Source organism: Ipomoea nil, unplaced genomic scaffold, assembly GCF_001879475.1.
Source record: "Ipomoea nil cultivar Tokyo-kokei standard unplaced genomic scaffold, Asagao_1.1 scaffold2921, whole genome shotgun sequence".
Taxonomy (NCBI): domain Eukaryota; kingdom Viridiplantae; phylum Streptophyta; class Magnoliopsida; order Solanales; family Convolvulaceae; genus Ipomoea; species Ipomoea nil.
The window spans coordinates 2,246,563-2,266,271 of NW_017619349.1; the positions used below are offsets into that span (position 1 = coordinate 2,246,563).

Consider the following 19,709-nt stretch of genomic DNA (forward strand, 5'->3'; position numbering starts at 1 on the left):
ATCAAAATATTTTTCCCTGGCCTCAAATAGATGACTAAGTGGGTGAAATAAACATGATTACCGTACTTAAAGATCGATCACAAATTCGATTCTTTCTAACACCTTCTTACCCGAACCCATTGCATGGAGTCTTCACATAAGAGAGGACGGGGTTTACCTTTATACACTCTCAAATAGTGGTTGCGGGTTTCATTTGATACCCAATAAAATATTGTTCCCTTTCCTATATTTTAACTAAATGAAAAAGTAATTTGTACTAAATATTTTCAGACTTTATAACATTGTTGTGATCAAGTGATGTGTTACAATTTTGTATATTTAATAATTATATATTATGTAATACTATCACAAATTCACTACATAAAATACAAGGTTGCGTTTACTTTAATTATAGGGTTTGTTAATTTTTATTCTTTGTTTTTGAAATTAGAGAAATTTATAAATTCTCATTTTTTTCATTTCTCTATAAAAATAGAGGATTTATCTAATGAATGGTGTATAGGTATGTGGAAAATGAAACAGAACAAATATATCGTATATGTAATAATGTATATTGTTAAATGAAACTATAATATAATTAAAATGATATTTGAATATTTTTAATTTTTTATAATGAAACTAACATGTGTAGAAAATGAAACTAAAAAATTTAGTAATATTATAATTAAATGAAACTGAAATAGAATGATACATACTTCATGATCTATAGTAAATTTTGCCCAAAAAAAAAAAAAATCTTTTATCTCCTAATATAAGATAATTACCTAGTTATGAAATTAGTTCATGTATGTACTAGTAACCATTAAATTAAACATGTAACATTAAAAGACAAAATATTAGTAAAAGTTTTAATTAAATAACATTTTTTATATTATATATTCGTATCCTTGAAAAAAGGATGTGTACTTAATAATAATAATAATAATAACTTTTCTTCCTGAACACAAGAATGAAATTTTTTTAATTTCCTTATTATCTTATTCTTATCTTTGGGTCATTGTCAGTCATCTCTTTGGGTGAAAAGGCAATTGGTGCACTATGAAACGGAATCCCCAAAATTAGTGAACTTTCTTTACATGTAAGGTGTGTTTGAAAATTAGAAAATGATTTTTTTTTTGAATGTTATTAATTCTATTATATTGTAGTATCTATTCAAACATACTTTCTTAACTTAATGAAGCATAAAGAGTTAATACATATGACCTCCCACATGGGAGAGGTCATTACATGTCATCTGAGCACAAGGTGCTTGGCAAAAAATAATAATAATAATGATTTTTTAAAAATTATTTTTTAAATTTTTAGTGTTTGGCAAGACGTGAAAATTTAATGTCATGAAAAATTAATTTTGGTCAAAGGAGAAAATCACATTGTTTTTCTAGAAAACAACTCTTTTTTTTTTTTAAAGAGAAGTCATTTTCAGGCCTCTTTTCTTCACTTCTTCCAAACGTTCTTCCTCAGCCATCTTCTCCGACGTTCTTCCGTGACCTCGGCTTTCCACAACGTTCTTCCTCTACAACATTCCGGTCAACTTTGAAGACAAAATTGGTGACCGACGACTGCAGAACCGTCGCAGTCGCCTTATACTAGAGCAGGCAACCAGTTGGTCACCTTCCATCAGAGAAAACGAACAGTTCGCCTTCTTTGATGGAAGGTGACCAACCTGTCGTGTTCCATCTCTGGTAGAAGGCGCGGTCGCCGATTTTGTCTTCGGAGTTGACCATATAAAGTTTAGGGTATTTGACCATTTTCTTTTTTGCTCATTTTTTCAAAAAATAAAGCACATCACACAATCTGACGTGGCAATTCAAATGCCACGTGGACAAACTTAACGGAAAAAATTAACGGTGTTAAGTATTGTCCTTTTTTGTTCTAAATCTTAAAGTATAGAAACTAAATTGAACAAAATAAAGGTACAATGACTAAATTGAACAAAAAGCTACAGTACAAGGACCTAGCAGGTACTTGTGCAACCAAACACTATAAATAAAAATATTTTCTGAAAAATAATTCATTTTTCAGAAAATATTTTACAAAAGTTTTTGTGTGTGTGTGTGTTTCCAAACATACTCTTATTTAAAGGGCCGGAATTATTATTATTATTATTATTATTATTATTATTATTATTATTATTATTATTGTTATATGATCTCAACTTCGCTCCACAAATCTTTGTTCTCAAAAGATTTAATCCCAATTCTAATACCTCCTCACGACCCAATCTGACAAAGCATCTAGCAGGAGGATGTAAGTCATGGTAACTCTATTGGACACAAATGCTAAACCTTTACTTACTGTGAGGGATTGCTCTAACACTGTGGATGATAAGATTCGATGATGGGTCATTGTTCCCAAATTTCACCCCTGTAACTAACTAAATTGTCTATTTGAGCAACTTCAATTCGCTGGACAAATCTTAAGCATATAGAATGTCACCCCTAGAGTCACTATTGAGGTAAATCACAAGTCATACAATCAATCTTGAACATTTTTCTGATCTCATTCATGTATTTCTCGTGGTCTTCAACCTTTTACACTACCCGTCTTCCATTGTTACATCAAGTTAAGGGACGAATCACTAAACTAAATTCGAAGAGCTATTATTATTATTTTTATTATTATAAATAATAGTGCCCAACTATCTAAAACCAAATTCTCTTTTGGGAATATGTGACATTGATGGGTGGAATTGTCATGTGATATGTCTGCCTTCAATCATCATTGCACAAATCTTTTCCAATATTTTCCCTTTTTTTAATTAAGAATATAAATTTAAAAGTATTTTTTTGTCGAACAAATATATGCAATTAGTAACAATTACGGAGTATTATATAACATATTTAATCGCAATCATGAGAATTTGTTGATGAGTCGGCGAAAGTGGCAACAATATGCAAGTCATTATGTTCCAAACTTGTAAATCAACATGTCTGTATCTAATTGCACAATACATCATACAAATCTACTGCAATTTATTTTCATTTTACATTAATTATTAATTTTGAAAATAATTACTTTTCTTCTTCTTCTTATCTAATCAATATAGATGGCATGTGATAATTATATATTTCACCACCACCACCATTATTATTATTATTATTATTATTATTATTATTATTATTATTATTATTATTATTATTATTATTATTATTATTATTGTTGTTGTTGTTGTTGTTGTTGTTGTTGTTGTTGTTGTTGTTATTATTATAACAAATAATATGTTCATTTTCAGGAAAATGAACTAAACAAAAAAATGCAATTTTTTTAATTTTCAGCCAAACAGAAAAGTATAATTTTGTGACATTCAGCTAAACATTAAAAAAAAAAAAATAGTTTTCAAAACTTAGGTAAATTTATGAAAATTATTTTTCGAAAAACATTTTTCATGCTTTCAAGCAGACCTTAAGTCAATGAATGTTTTATGGCTTACTATTTTTAATTTACATGTCTTGTTTGACCTTTTAATACCACTTATTTCCTAATAATCCTACATCATTCTTTAGTAATTGTAATTACACCGACATTTTAATTGTTATACTACTTATTATCTTTCAATTGTTATATATATACCAAACACTATAATTAAAATTTTCAATAATTTTATTTTTGTTTACCAAATAATAAAATTTAAATTTCTACTTTATTTTCACCTCATTCATTTTTTACAAAATTATAATTTCTTTTCCTTTTAATTTCCTCCTTGCAGATTAAAGAGTGAAACCTGAAAATTGTGGTTAGATAAATAAATTGGGAGTGATGGACCATAAATTCATGAAAGTGATAGAAACTAGGGTGTGACTATGCCTGTCTAATTAAAAATGGCATATTTTAGAGTTTTAAACTATATTACACTATTTGTGGATAAGTCTCAATCAGACAAAAAAAAAAAAAACAAAAAAACAAAACAAAAAAACAAAAAACAAAAAAACAAAAAAAAAACAAAAAAAAAAACAAAAAAAAAAACAAAAAAAACAAAACAAAACAAAACAAAAAAACAAAAAAAAAAAACATGATACTTACAAGTTGAAATATAACAGGAATTGAGATTATTCATTGTTATTATTAAAGCCTATAAGCTAAGTTTTGTAAATATACTATTACACAAAATTAGTGTCATTTAATTTGTTGGCTAGCTCATGAAGGTCAGGAAATTATATTTTCCTGTTGGCTTAAAGTTAAGAATTTTCTTTTTTCGTGTTTAGTTCATTTTTCTTGAAAATGAATACATTATTTGTTAAATAATAATAATAATAATAATAATAATAATAATAATAATAAAATAATAAATAATAATAAGTGGTGTGGTGGTGGTCTTGGTAGTAATAATAATCTGAAAACTATCTTGAAAAGATATGCAAGATAAAATAAATACGGAGAAATTAAGAATTCAAAAAATATTTTTTCACTAAAAAATCAATAACCCATCACCAAAGTTTGATCTTGTGATTTTCCCTTAAGGGGAGACATAAAAATACTATCTGGACACAATGTGCTTAACAAGTATATAATCAATTTAAAATGCTTTTAAGTTCATTTTTGTAGGCAGTAATTTCATTGGTGGCTAGTTGGATCCCTATAAATTATATTGTAAGTTTTTTTTTTTTTTTAAAAAAAAAAAAATTCAAATCCATTAGGGAGTTACGCTGTGATCCAACAATCATTCATAATCGATCTATAGATTAATGAATATCACTCTATCGTAAAATTTAACTATTTGTGTAGTGAAATATTTTTTCAAGAAATCATATTTAAAGGTGTAATCTGAGTGAAGCACGTATTGTAATTATATGTAATAAATAATTATAAGAAAATAAATCAATTTAAATTGTTCATAGTTGATCGATTCAAGCCAATTTGAGATTGCCTGACAAGTATAGCTTCTGGTTACTAAATTTTTGTATTTTTTAAAAAAGAAAATTAAAATAGTCACACAAAAAAAAATTAAAAAAGGAGGGTAGAATTAACTTTACTATGATTCCAAATAATTGTGTAGCCTGGCAAATTATACTATGGAACATGATTTACTTTGCAGTGTAGACCCTGGTCTAAAAATAATTTTCAGATTTTGTATCTATAATTGATACATCTTGTACCTGCAGTTGATAGTTTCTATACCTGTAACTATTATCATATTATTATGTGTCAGCAATTATCAAGTTATTTGTTTATATGTACAGAAACTGTTAATTGTAGGTAGACAATGTGTTAACTTAAAGTACACATTTTTTGTATCAGGATTCACAATACAATATTTGTTTATATGTACATAAATTGTTAATTGTAGGTAGAGAATGTGTTAATTGAAGGTACATAATTTTTGTATTAGGATTCACAATACAATATTTATTTATATATACATAAACTGTTAACTATAAGTACATAATGTGTTAACTAAATGTACAAAATTTTTATATTAAAATTCACAATGTAATATGAACACTGGTTCATTATTCCAAAAGGCTGAACCCCAACCCTAAGGACCCCCACACCCCAACCCGACAGAGCATTTGGGAGGACGTAAATCATGGTGACTCAACCGAACATGAACCATAAAAGGCTAGACCGGTGCTCACTGCGCACAAGGAGCCCCCCTCACTGCCGCTGGTGAGACTCAATCCCTGGTCATTATTCCAAAGTTTCATTTCTATAACCAGTTGAGCTACCCATGCGAGCATGAACACTGGTTCATGATATAATAATTGGTGTAGCCTTATAACAGAGTTATAATTGTGAGTCACAAAAAAAGGTTGTTTTAAAAGCCCAAATTAAAGTTGAAAAGGTGACATTAACAGTTCGAGATTGCCATAAAATACGGAAAATATCAAAAGACCCAACTTTCCTAACTTTTACAAGAATTGAATGCCAACAATATAATGATGTCACAATAGTTTAATCTCAAAAGTTGTCAATTTTCCATCTATAATTCCTCAATTTTTTAAAAATAAAATAATCCACTTTGATTGCTTTTAGCACCAAATCAATTGTAGTCTTTTCCTTTATTTATATACATGTTTTCATTTATTTTAGTACTAATTATGGGTTATTTGTACTCCTATAGATTTTGTATACAAATATACATATTTTTATGTGACATTCTCGACTACTCAAAATTTGTCCAATTAGGTCCTCCATCTAAAGCTGGTCAACTTTGAGGTATAAGTGTAAGGCACATACAAGAAAAAAATATTATTACATTATAAATAAAAAAAAAAAACTTAAATATTTTAAAACTTACCTAGTAAGAGGCACATATATACATGAAAAAAAAATTAAATTAATATTATATTCTCGAGATACATAATATATTGCATGCTAAACTTTAATTTGTATTACAATAAGTTTTAACTACTTAGATAATTGTTTAGTTTCAATTTAAAATACTATAAAAGGTGACATGAACAATATGGAATAAATCAAAATCGGTTGTTATGGTGTGGACCACGGTTCGAAATGACGTTATTTCTTTAAGTAAAGAAACAGTAGTCTGTTACATTTTAATAAATCCCGTTTTTTTATGTGTTCATAACAAAATGAAACTACAATGTATCTAACGTGAAATTATCTCGCATATTGTGTTGATATTATCAAATGAAACTGTAATTGAATTGAATTGATACTTTAGTTGTGTTGAAATGAAACTGCAGTATGTATAAAATGAAACTGAATAACATGTCTCACATATTAAGTGTAAATTGTTAAATAGAAATGATACTTTAGTTTTGCTGAAATGAAACTACAGTATGTATAAAAAGAAATTGAATAACATGTCTCACATATTGAGTGTATATTGTCAAATGAAATTGTAGTTATATCAAAATGATAGTAGTTGTATTGTAATGAAACTACATTGTATATAAAATGAAACTGAATAACAGTTTCACATATTTGAGTGTACTAGTTTTTTACGCGCATTGCGCGATTGGGATAATGCCCAATGTTTTTTTTTTTTAAATAAATACTTTAAAGTATATTAAGGCAATATTATATTGAAATTGTTCATGCATAGATAATTGAAGGTTGAATTTGCGTATTTAAATAGGTAATTCTTCTCCCAAAGGTTGAGTCCCCAACTCCAAGGGCCCCCCACACTCCGACCCGACAGAGCATTGTGGGAAGTTGTAAATCACGGTGACTCAATGGTTCAGCAGACAGGACCAAATGCAGGTGCGAACAAGGAATCTGCCCACTTTGGACATAATTCCCGCACTGCCGCCGCCGAGGTTCAAACCTTGGTCTCTTCTCCCAAATACTGCCCACTAAACCATTGAGCTAAGCCCGTGCGGGTTAAATAGGTAATTCTAAGTTTACAAATGCAAGATAATATAGTCAAGATTGATTATAATTGTCAATAAAATAATTGTATAGGTATGTTTGAAACCAAATACGGGACATAAGAGAGAACAAATAAAAATTAGGGCATAAAATATTAAATATATACTAATATTGTTTGAGGAGATTTCGACATTAGGATTTGTGGTTAAGTTCTATTAAGACTTTAATATTAGAATTAGATTAATGGTGTAATTATAATTCTATATTAGACGTTAATATTAGAATTAGACTAACGGTGACGGTATTTAACGAAAAAGTTAAATGAATAATCATATAATTAAAGATAAATTAGAAAAACTTTAAAAAAAAATTAAAACCTGAACAATTTGAACCATTCATTTGATTTAATAATTGATGAATTTGAATGTAAAAATTTTTACATTTGAGAAAAATAAAGACAATATAACTAATGAAAATATTTCTCTTAATTAATTTATTGATAATGAATAATTTTTTCACTGAATTAAGACATTGTAAGGACAATGTAGCGAATATAATCAATTAATAAATTTGAATATAAAGAAAATTTTATATTGTAGAACAATAAAGACAATATAACTAATACAATTATTTCTCTTATTTAATTTATTGATAATGAATATTTTTTTTTTGAATAAAGGCATTGTGGACACATAATTCTAAATTAAATAAATGCATATCTATAATTTTTTGTTGTAGCTACTAAATTATTATTAATTTAATAAGAGTAAAATAGAGTACTAATTATGCCAACTTTGATTGGGATGAGGTTCGAACCTAAGACCTTTTTTTTTTATTGAAATCAATGAGTAAGTTAACGGTGAACTAACGGCAATTCTTAAAATTTTAACGGAATTAGTAACGGTGTGTGGGTATTTTAGGAAATTTTAGTGTACAATTTAAATCTTATCAATCTTTTAATCAATCTGAGCCATTCATTTGATTAAAATCTATGACCGCCATTTTTTCTACCCATTATAGGCCTAACTCTCTTGGGCTCTTATTAGTATAGTAGATACTGCCCACTAAACCATTGAGCTAAGCCCGTGCGGGTTAAATAGGTAATTCTAAGTTTACAAATGCAAGATAATATAGTCAAGATTGATTATAATTGTCAATAAAATAATTGTATAGGTATGTTTGAAACCAAATACGGGACATAAGAGAGAACAAATAAAAATTAGGGCATAAAATATTAAATATATACTAATATTGTTTGAGGAGATTTCGACATTAGGATTTGTGGTTAAGTTCTATTAAGACTTTAATATTAGAATTAGATTAATGGTGTAATTATAATTCTATATTAGACGTTAATATTAGAATTAGACTAACGGTGACGGTATTTAACGAAAAAGTTAAATGGATAATCATATAATTAAAGATAAATTAGAAAAACTTTAAAAAAAAATTAAAACCTGAACAATTTGAACCATTCATTTGATTTAATAATTGATGAATTTGAATGTAAAAATTTTTACATTTGAGAAAAATAAAGACAATATAACTAATGAAAATATTTCTCTTAATTAATTTATTGATAATGAATAATTTTTTCACTGAATTAAGACATTGTAATGACAATGTAGCGAATATAATCAATTAATAAATTTGAATATAAAGAAAATTTTATATTGTAGAACAATAAAGACAATATAACTAATACAATTATTTCTCTTATTTAATTTATTGATAATGAATATTTTTTTTTTTGAATAAAGGCATTGTGGACACATAATTCTAAATTAAATAAATGCATATCTATAATTTTTTGTTGTAGCTACTAAATTATTATTAATTTAATAAGAGTAAAATAGAGTACTAATTATGCCAACTTTGATTGGGATGAGGTTCGAACCTAAGACCTTTTTTTTTTATTGAAATCAATGAGTAAGTTAACGGTGAACTAACGGCAATTCTTAAAATTTTAACGGAATTAGTAACGGTGTGTGGGTATTTTAGGAAATTTTAGTGTACAATTTAAATCTTATCAATCTTTTAATCAATCTGAGCCATTCATTTGATTAAAATCTATGACCGCCATTTTTTCTACCCATTATAGGCCTAACTCTCTTGGGCTCTTATTAGTATAGTAGATATTGTCCAATGAAACCGTAGTTGAATTAGAATTATAATTTAGTGGTGTTGTAATAAGACTATAGTGTGTATAAAATAAAATTCAATAACATGTCTCACTGTAATAAGACTATTGTATATATAATGTTGAATTAAACTGCAGTTATTCTTAAATGAAACTATAATGTATATAAAATAAAACTAAATATGTTATATAAGCAGAGCTAATTATGCAGAACAATTGTCTTTTCTTTTCATTAAAGGAAACGCCATCGTTTTGAACCATGATCAGCAGTAAAATTTGCCAATCAAAATTCCCTGACCTAATTATCAAATTTTAGTACATAAATGACAAAATGCCAAAGATAAGCCATGTAAATGTAAGTCCAAACTAACAATCAACTAACATTAATATAATATATAATGGACTTGACCTAAATCTTGTGCCACCTAGGTGGAAAGTGTCACACATTTTCCATGAAAATGACCATTAGATGCAAAGTGGGGCCCACAACCCATACTTATACACATAGTTAAGCATCAAACAAAAGGTTTAAGGAAAATCTATGGATGATTAACCTTAATTGACTCGCTACTCATTCCATTCATAAACTCTCCTTTTTATGTCGGGTCTGGTACACCTACAACGTTACCCTTTTGTCCTCAAAAAAATAAAAAATAAAAATAAAAAAATTCCGATACCATAAATTCATTTGTAATAATTAACGATTTCTTTTTTATAAGCGTTAAAAATTATTATGTTCGACTGTGTTATTAAATATCTAACAATAGAGTAATTTTATAATAGTTATGGTTGGTTTTATGAGTATTGAGTTAGTCAATTGGCGGGTCAACATTACCGTAACAAATTATTACCGTAAAATAAAATACTACATCTAAACCAATTACCATATAGTGTGATAACACCTCTGTTACCATTCAAAAATGGACGATTGCATGATCGAAACACTGATTTAAAATAGGTCATTGGGAGTTGAGGAGTCCATGAATGCCATTGACGGCATTGAGTCAGATCACCAACCGGCGCAGGGTGTTCAACTTTGTCCTAGCGATGTGCGGATAGCTATTGACATAGCGATGGACAGTACAAATTGTCACATGGGGTTTGGGTGGAGTATCTTGGACTGGGATGGTACGGTTTTGGGGGTTGTGATGTTTGCCAGAAAGGGGTTGTATATGGTTAAGGAGGCTGAGGCATTGGGGGCTAGGGAAGCGTTAAGTTGGATAAAAGACAGAGGTTGGGGGAGGGTCATTCTGGAGACAGATGCTCAAATTGTGACGAGAGCGACTCGCCATTTGGTTCTATTGTTGAAGAGATTTGTGAGCTGCTGCGTCAATTGTCAATGATTACTTTTCCTTATGTGCGTCGTAACAATATTATGATTGCTCATTATTTAGCCAAGAGAGCTCTTAGATGTGTAGGGGAGGATGTTTGTGAACTTTCCCTTATGTAACAGTTCTGGTTATTATTAATATATTATGGAGTAAATACCCAAAATGGTCCCTCAACTATAGCTAAATTCACAAATTGGTCCTCGACTTTCAATTTCAACCAATTATGTCCTTAACTTTGTAATTTTAACACGATTTGATCCTTCGAACACTTCTGCATTAACGCCGGCGCCCGCGCCGTCATCGACGATCTCCAGAAATACTCGCAGCTCACCGGAGCACATGGAGGCCTCTAGGATGACGCTGCACCGGTTCGGAAACACGTTGTCTTCTTCACTCTAGTACGAACTCAACTACATTAAATCCAAAGGGAGGATGAAGAAAGGCGACAGGATTTGGCAGATTGCTTTCGGCGGTGGATTCAAATGTAACAGTGCGGTCTGAAAATGCAACCCGGAACCTTAAAAAATCAACGATGGACCATGAAATTACATATATATCCTCAAAAATCACAGTCAACAAACGGTCAAATAGACGGAGGACCAAATCGTGTTAAAATTGCAAAGTTAAGGACTTAATTGGTTAAAATTGAAAGTCAATGACCAATTTATGAATTTAGCTATAGTCGAGGGACCATTTTCGGTATTTACTCTATATTATGTTTGGTTGGTTTTCAAAAAAAGAAGAGGTCATTGGCACATATGCATCAATTAATGGAAGAGAACTGGATAAATTTTTATAAGATTACTCAATTTTTCTTAACAATTTTTGTAATATATATCTCATTAATATATGATGGGTTCAGTCAGTGACATGATTAAAATTGTTACTTTGTAAATTAAAAAAAAAAAAAAAAGGTAATAATTAAAATATAAGTATAATTACAGATGATAACTTTTATTTTTTCATAAATTTTATTGTAGATTAATTTTAGTTGGTAAGAGAATCTTATCCCATTCTTGAAAGTCATTAGTAGTTTTTTTATTAAGTTGATAATGACATATGCCGTATTATATCATGCACAATAATCGATGAAATTTTACGCAGTACGTAGACTTTTTGCTTGAGGTATAATTATATTATTAAGCAATCCTTATAGTCCACAGTACACACAACTGTATGTATATATAATTATATAAACATATTTATTTAAAATATTTCAATATAACCCTAAATTACTTTTTAAGAAAATAAAAATAATCATATTACTTTGAAACATTATCTTCACATCAACTTTAGAATAATATAATACTCTGTATTACAAATAATCTCATAAATTAAACCAAACAAAATAATATAATATTATCATATTAACTGAACCAAATGCCTCTTGAAATTTCCATGCAACATAGCCGTCCAACATGTTTCATCATGTTACAAGTACAGATTGCGGTGGCTCAAAATCTTCAAAATTGGGCCAAAGTAATTAGGTTTCTTACTACAAATTAGCATTTCGTCAAAGCACTATTCCTTTGAAGGGGAAAACCCAAAACTACAACATAAGAAGTAAAAAAGAGCGATGATCATATGCGTTCTCAACAGTCAATAGGGGCGGAACTATTTACGAAATCTCCACAACCACCGGATATTAAGCATTTTGGACAAAGCTTCTACTTTGTTCAATTGGTAAACAAAAACCGGGGTCCTGTCAATCCACGATCTGCAGAAGAGCCTTGCCTTGCAAGCGTCTGAATACGTGAAGAGAGATCCTCAGCCTGAACAAATTTGCAAACAGCCACGGATGTTAGGCGGGCTGCTATCAACACTAACAGCATAAACGAATGAATTCAATAACTATATTACAGCCGAAACAATGGGATTAATGTCTAACTTCAACGCACTCATCTAACCCCACCCACGCTTAATTTCTAGCAAATAAGAGCACAATGCAAAGTTGTATTTGTACCAAATGTTGAGTCAAATAACGAGGAATGGCATGCCATATATAACTCAGCATATTTAGTAGATACTCAATAAATTGAACCACCATATGATGATTTAATAAGTAGATAGATCGGGGACAACCCCAGCCAAATTAGTTAGGCTGTGTTAAAAGTTCGACTCCTAGCGAGTGTGACCTATTAGCCTTCTTGGTTTGAGCCAGTTAAATGCCATCCGATGCAAAGCACACATTTCAATGGATGAAAAATTGTATACAACAAACATTCTTGCAGTCCACGGGGGAAAGTAAAAAAGACAAATTTCAAAGAAACCAGGCACAACCGCACAAATAATATGAGTGTACTGTATGTATAGTTATTACCTTTTCATCAATCCAGACCAGTGAACTCAACTGATTGTTCAAAATGCGGACAACAACATCAAGTGGATTCACGCCATCGGTTAGTTCTCCACCCTACACAATAAAGAAAGAAAGATATTCATCTAATACAGTCAGCATGCAAGATACCAATGTGAAACAAAGTCCTCCGAAGAAAATCATCAAGTAGGCAGTATGGGACCTGGTTTGCATTAAGAGAATTAATGATCAACTTTATCTGCTCCATCATCTTTTCCATTTCCCTCTCTACAAATTCTGCCTGTTCATACCTAAAATAAATGCCAAAATGATAACCATGTTATTAAATACTTGATTGATACCAGTGAATACATCTTTACATTAAAGAAAGGTTTTCCAATTACAAAATGCTGGAAAACTAGGTATTGAGTTTGACAGGTCCATATATCCATAAGCTTCGAGTCCACAAAATACGCTAAAATATGAACTACAAAACAAAGTATTGCCTTATAAACTCACATTGCATCTCTTGTATATGCAGCTTCATCATCAAGAAGCATTTCACGCTCATCTTTATATATCCGTTCAGCTTCTTCTTCCATACTCTGCAATGCCTTGTCAACCTAAGGCAGATAAAACAAATAAGCTTCTGAAATAGCGCCAACCTTCCATGAAAAATTCACAAGCAGCTTGAATGCAATCAATCAGTGAAGACAATCACCCACACATATTATAATGCAGGTATACATGCATGCATACATACATACATATATAGGTATTGGATCAAATAAAAAGAGGCGCTCAAGTAAAAAATGGGGTGAGATCTCAGTCCTTGATCTGGTATTCTGGTCCAGATCAACACCGCTGATCAGCCCTTGATCTGGTCCAGAAAAATTTCGAAGTTGAGGTGCGCATAGATTTATACTACAAAGTGTATAAGTTTTATACTACAAGTGCATAAGTTTATACTACATGTTTATAAACTTATGCACCTGTAGTATAAAACTTGTGCACTTCAAAGTTAGAGATATTTACAAAAATGCCACCACAATTTCCTAAACTAATTTTGAAAGTGCATAAGTATATAATATCAAGTGCATAGACTTATACTACAAAGTTTGAAAAATTTTCCTTTTTTAGAGCCGTTGATCTGGATATCATCCCATTTTTTACCTGGGCACCTCTTTTCACATGATCTCACCCCTATACATACATACATACATACACACACACACACACACACACACACACACACACACATATATATATATATATATATATATATAATATCAAGTGCATAAGTATAAGACATCTCCAACACTGATAGCAATGCAGAGGCTTCAGGGACTCAAGATGCATAAGATAAATATAGGAGAACCCTGCTACTAACATACCTCATCTTGATGTGTCTCAATTAACTCAAGATGTCGATCTAGGCTAGCCTGTGTCTCAACAACCTTTGCAACTTCACTCTGACACAAAATAAAGTGCAGACATTGAATGAAATATTCCACAGAAACCACACAATTAGATGAGATCGCACCATATTAAAGAAATACTTTGTCCAGCCTAGTTATGATGAAAGAGATGATAAGATGCCAAAGATGAATGTTTTATAGATACCAAATGCACATGGTATGGAGATTTTCAACTTACATCTCCAGTCTACTGCATTCTGGCATTACATTAAGTACATTAACAATTCTCATTTACACTAAAGAATATAAAACCTCAAGCTTAAGGAGGACATCACGGTTTTGTAAGATCCTCCTGTCCCATTCAGCAATTGCATTGGCTTGCTTTCGGAAATTTGTCGTGCGATCCTGCAGCTCTGCATTCCATTCCTTGATGACCTTCCAGAAACAAAAAACACATAATAACACGTTTGCTATTTAGACAGCTCTATACAACAACAACACAAAACACGTGGAAACGACCCAAATGCAATCAAGTATTAGATAAATTGATATCACAACGAATACCAGTCTAATTTGATATTTGATAACTTACCTCCTCTATAGTTTTTCCAGTAATTTCAGATGGTAACTTAGGTGAGGTCCCTGTTGCAGCACTTGTACTCAGCGTAGTCCTGTAGGAGAAAGTGGCAAACCAGAAGAAAGCAAAGCAATCAGGTCCAATATTGTAAAGATAGTCTTCTAAAATATATACAATAGGAAGAGATGCCTAAAACCGGTTTGTTTATCATCTCTTTACTATACAATTAAACCTCAGTAAGCACACTTAAGTTTGAGCAATCTGAGTATGAAAAGATATTAGATTGGGTAGAGCCCCATGCATACCCACTACTAGTTGTTGCTATTGGAGCAGATGCTGTTTGAGCAGCAGAAGTGGAATTAGAAGTGAATCCACCTGAGGAAAAGGTTTACAAGAAGAATTTAAAAAATTGAATATTTGAATTGCATCAAAGAAGCACTACACATAAGTGAATGGAAACAAAAGAAATACAAAAGGTTAAGAATGAAAAAAGGAGGAATACACTATATATTAATCATTACAAATTCCAGGAAGCAGCATGAAAGATTGAAGATCATGTAAGTATACAGTTTTTATATAACCTTTATAAGGCTCTAAGGATATTTTGTAGTTCAAAATAGCATTCATTCAATAATGAGATTGGTTCAGTCCAGTCTGCTTCTATTTTCCAGTTTATGAGATGGTAAAAGAATCTTAATATGGTTACAGAATTAACTGCAGACATACAAACCAGTCATTTGGACAATAATGTCTTATATTATATCTAGAACTTGTTTGCAGAGTAAACACAAAAAATCTAAAAGTTGCACACCAAGGATATTACTATAGTAATTAGATAGCAAGATTATATCCCAGACTAATTTATTACCCAAAAAAACTCACCAAGGATTGGTAATGAACTTGACTGCGGTTGTGAAGATGGAGCAGTTGATGGTGTTTTTAAAGACATTGAAAAAGAGCTCGCAGGCACAGTAAATGAAGGTGCATTTGTGGTACTAAAACCAGAAATAGCAGTTGCACTAGTAGCTGAAGAAGAAGAACCAGCAACAGCAGGAAATGTCGAAGACAAACCAGTGCTAGAAGCAGCAGAAGATGCCACACTACCAGCAGGAATTGAAGCACTGGCGGTTGTAGTAACTGTTGAAAACTGAGGTGATGAAACAGTTGAAAGGTTTAAAGCAGCAGGCTTTGAAGCTACACTACTCGAGGTAGCTGACACTAATGTTGATGTTTGAAGACTAGATGAAGTCCCAAACGAAAAGGCAGATACACCCGAAGATGATGAATTCAAGCTAGGAATTGTGACGGAAGAAACTGAAGTGGTTGAAGCAGTTCCAGCCACATTTGAAAATGAAAATGTTGAGCCCGAAGTGGACAAGAAGGGTGATGAAGATGCAGAAGATGCTGAGGAGCTTGAGCCAGGAGTAATGGAAAATGAAAATGTAGGTGCAGCAGATGCTGTCGAACTCAAAATTGAAGCACTGGATAACGAGAATGCTGGCATGGAAGGCGTTGAAGTCACACTTGAGGTGTTGGGCAAAGAAAATGCTGGTGCCGAAGATGCTGAACTTGTGGTGGAAGCTGTTGGGAAAGAAAATGATGGCGCAGAAGATCCTGAGCTTGGGAAGGAAGCACTGGAAAATGATGCTGTTGATGCTGAAGACACAACGCCTGTAGATGAAAACGAAGATGATGGCAAACTGCCAGCTGCTGTGGTGGGAAACAGAAAACCAGAGGCAGAAGAAGCTGAGCTTGAAGCTGAAGATACCGAAAATACAGGGGTTGACAAAGCTGATGATGCTCCAAAAGCAGGAGCTGATGTCCCAAACGGTGATACAGTAGAGGGCACTGTACCTGAATTAGATGAAGATCCAGAGCCCAAACCTGCACCAAACAAACTTGATGAGCCTGAGGAAGACCCAAAAGGTGTAGAAGCTCCAAAAGAAGTTGTTGCTCCAAACATTGGGGAACTAACGGAGGTTGTGGTCTGGAGGGAAGAAGCAGATCCAAATAAATTTGTTGAAGATCCAGAACCCAAAGAAGCTCCAAATGCATTGGAAGTGGTAAACGCGCCAGATCCAAATGGTGAAGTAGAACCTGTAGTAGCAGATGAAGCTGTGGTGGCAGAAGAACCAAAAGAAGTGGTAACCACACCAGATCCAAATGCTGATGCTCCGGAACTGGAATTAGCTCCAAATATGGTTGGAGTGGTACCCACACTAGGTCCAAATGGCAAAGTAGTACCAGTAGTAACAGATGAAGTTGTGGCAGCAGAAGAACCAAAAGAAAATGCGGGAGCAGAAGAGGCAGTGCCAAATCCAAAACTGGTGGATGAAGTAGCGAAGCTAGGGTTTGACATAGAAAACCCAAATGGGGACGAGGATGAGGTGGTGGCAGCGGCACTAGGGGTTGAGGTGAAGGATAAAGGTGAGGAAGATGATGAAGAGTTGGAAAAAGAGAAGCCCGTGGCCATTGTAGAAGTCAGTACACCTGCAGAAAATGTTTATAACATTAATAAGTGAAGTACACCTAAGAAGCATTGCAAATAAATTCATTAAAACAAAAAAAAAATGCAGAAAGCTAGGGCATATATTCACCATTACAATTAGTGCTAGGGATAACCATGTTTTATATAGATCTATAACTTGACTGTGAAGTATGCAGAACAAATGTAGAATTTGTGTACTTTAGCCATTTGAATTCAAACGCTAAACTAAAAAGACAGACAAGAATGCCAGAATTAAATTAAACTAAAAATTATTAATTTTAAAAACTTAGCATTATCTCAAAAACTGGTTGCTAAATTCTATTAATGCCAATGCTTTCAATCATCAGTTATTCCAAATACTCAACATTAAATGCAGGATACAAATAAAAAGAATTTAAAAAAAAAAAAAAAAAAAAAAAAAGGCTTTTCCAAATAAATTTTAGAATAAAGTACATAACACACAAAACAGTTTCCTCTGGTAATCTGGTTGCAAACTAATTTCTATTGAGACATTAAACAAGCAAGAAATTGATTAAGTGAATCAACTACAACCATGAAAATGCATATGAAAGACAATCACGTGATTCACGTCTAATGCATATAGTACAAAACCAAATCAAACTATAGAGATTTTAAATCAAACTCCATGAAATGCTTCAAAAAGTTCGAATGAAACCCAAAACCACAATACACGAAGTTTTTGCATCCAAATACAACAACAAAAGTTCAGCTTTAGGGTGGCATAATATTTAAATTATTTGGCTAACATATCCTAGTGCTAACTGTCAACCTAAAACAACCACCATCCATGTTACATCCGAATCAAAGAACCTGTTTATAGTAAGAGATTCCAACCATTTCTTCATGCCAAACATGTAGTCCTCGTTAGAGCCGTCAAAACGGGCCAGTCCCTTTTTATGTGGTTGGGATTTCACAACCCAACCCGTGATCTGACCGGCTAGCCCGCCAGCCCGTCCTTTTAAAAAACAAATTAAATACGGAGTACAAAATTAGTAGTTTAGATGTTTAGTACATAAAAATTCATATGATCGGTTGGCTGCTGCTATTAATTTTAAATTATTGATTTACTATTCACACACCTATCTAATATTCTAAATTTCTAATACACGAAATTGGTATCTATATTCAAAGTTTTCAACACAAAAATCAACAATCAACAATTCAACATTCAAACTTCAAAGTTTTCGAGTTCCATACTTCCATTCATCATCATAATTCATAATTATCTTCATCATCAAAGTCACAAACTGTCAAAGACTCAAAACTCCAAAACAACTAAAACAAGTAACAAAGGTTCAAAAATTATGCATTAACAAGTAACAAAGGTTCACAGAATAGACAAATTATGTAATTTATGTTCACAGCTCACTGTTTCACAGAATCACTATTCATTAACAAGTAACAAGTAACATTATGTTCACAGAATCACAGTTCAAGACTTCAAGTGTTTAACATTATGTTCACAGTTCACAGAATCACAAAGCTTAGTTACTAAAAATTGTTTAGTGCGAATGTGAGAGGGATAAGGAGTGAAGGACGAACCGCAGTAGCCAGTAGGGAGAGAGACCGGAGCTGGCAGCGCGTAGGTCGCCGGTCGCTGGTCGGAAACTCGGAGTTCGCAGTCGGCAGTTCCGGCGTTCCACTTCCGCTTTGCCTAATCGCCTTCGCAGAGAGCAGAGAGTGAGTCAGAGAGATTAGGGATTTAAATTTTTAGGGGAAATGACCAAATGAGGAAATCGGTTTAGTCTTTTAGACTTTGTGAAGGACAGGGCCGGGTTCGCGGAAAATATTTTAAGGAAAATTGAATTGAAATTATTAAAAAAAAAAATGAATTTCAGTAGGTGAAAAAGTAATTCTATTATTTAGTTAGATTTAAAATTGTAAAAAATAACGAGAATAAAAATTTATATGCCTTTTCAAATTAATAAGAGTAATATAATTAAGAAAGAAAGTAAGCGTAAAATAATCGAGTCATATCATTTTACTTCCCATCTTTCATTGAAAACAAAATTCTATATCCAATAAAGAATTTTGTTTTCCTCAATTTAAAGATTTCATTGTTCAATCAAAAATGAATTCCATTAATCAAACATAAAAAAACAACATTTTCCTTTACTGTAAGAAAAAACTTTTCCATCCAACCAAACATCCCTTTTAGTGTTTAAT

At 31.7% G+C, this 19,709-nt stretch overlaps 1 protein-coding gene across 2 annotated transcripts; it reads right to left on the reverse strand.

The window, feature by feature from the left end:
* Positions 1-12,110: 12,110 nt before the first annotated feature.
* LOC109160906 (nuclear pore complex protein NUP62-like) lies at positions 12,111-19,275 on the reverse strand. Of its 2 annotated transcripts, XM_019309168.1 has the most exons (11): positions 19,086-19,275; positions 16,961-17,524; positions 15,917-16,876; positions 15,340-15,409; positions 15,050-15,128; positions 14,770-14,892; positions 14,434-14,511; positions 13,559-13,662; positions 13,263-13,350; positions 13,064-13,156; positions 12,111-12,515 (listed from the first exon to the last, which is right to left on the reverse strand). In XM_019309168.1, the coding sequence occupies exons 2-11, from the start codon at positions 17,505-17,507 to the stop codon at positions 12,420-12,422; spliced, it is 2,238 nt and encodes a 745-aa protein (XP_019164713.1). In that variant the 5' UTR covers positions 17,508-17,524; positions 19,086-19,275; the 3' UTR covers positions 12,111-12,419. The 2 variants fall into 2 exon arrangements, with proteins under 2 accessions (XP_019164713.1, XP_019164712.1); XM_019309167.1 differs by having other exon boundaries at positions 15,917-17,524.
* Between the last annotated feature and the right edge of the window lie 434 nt (positions 19,276-19,709).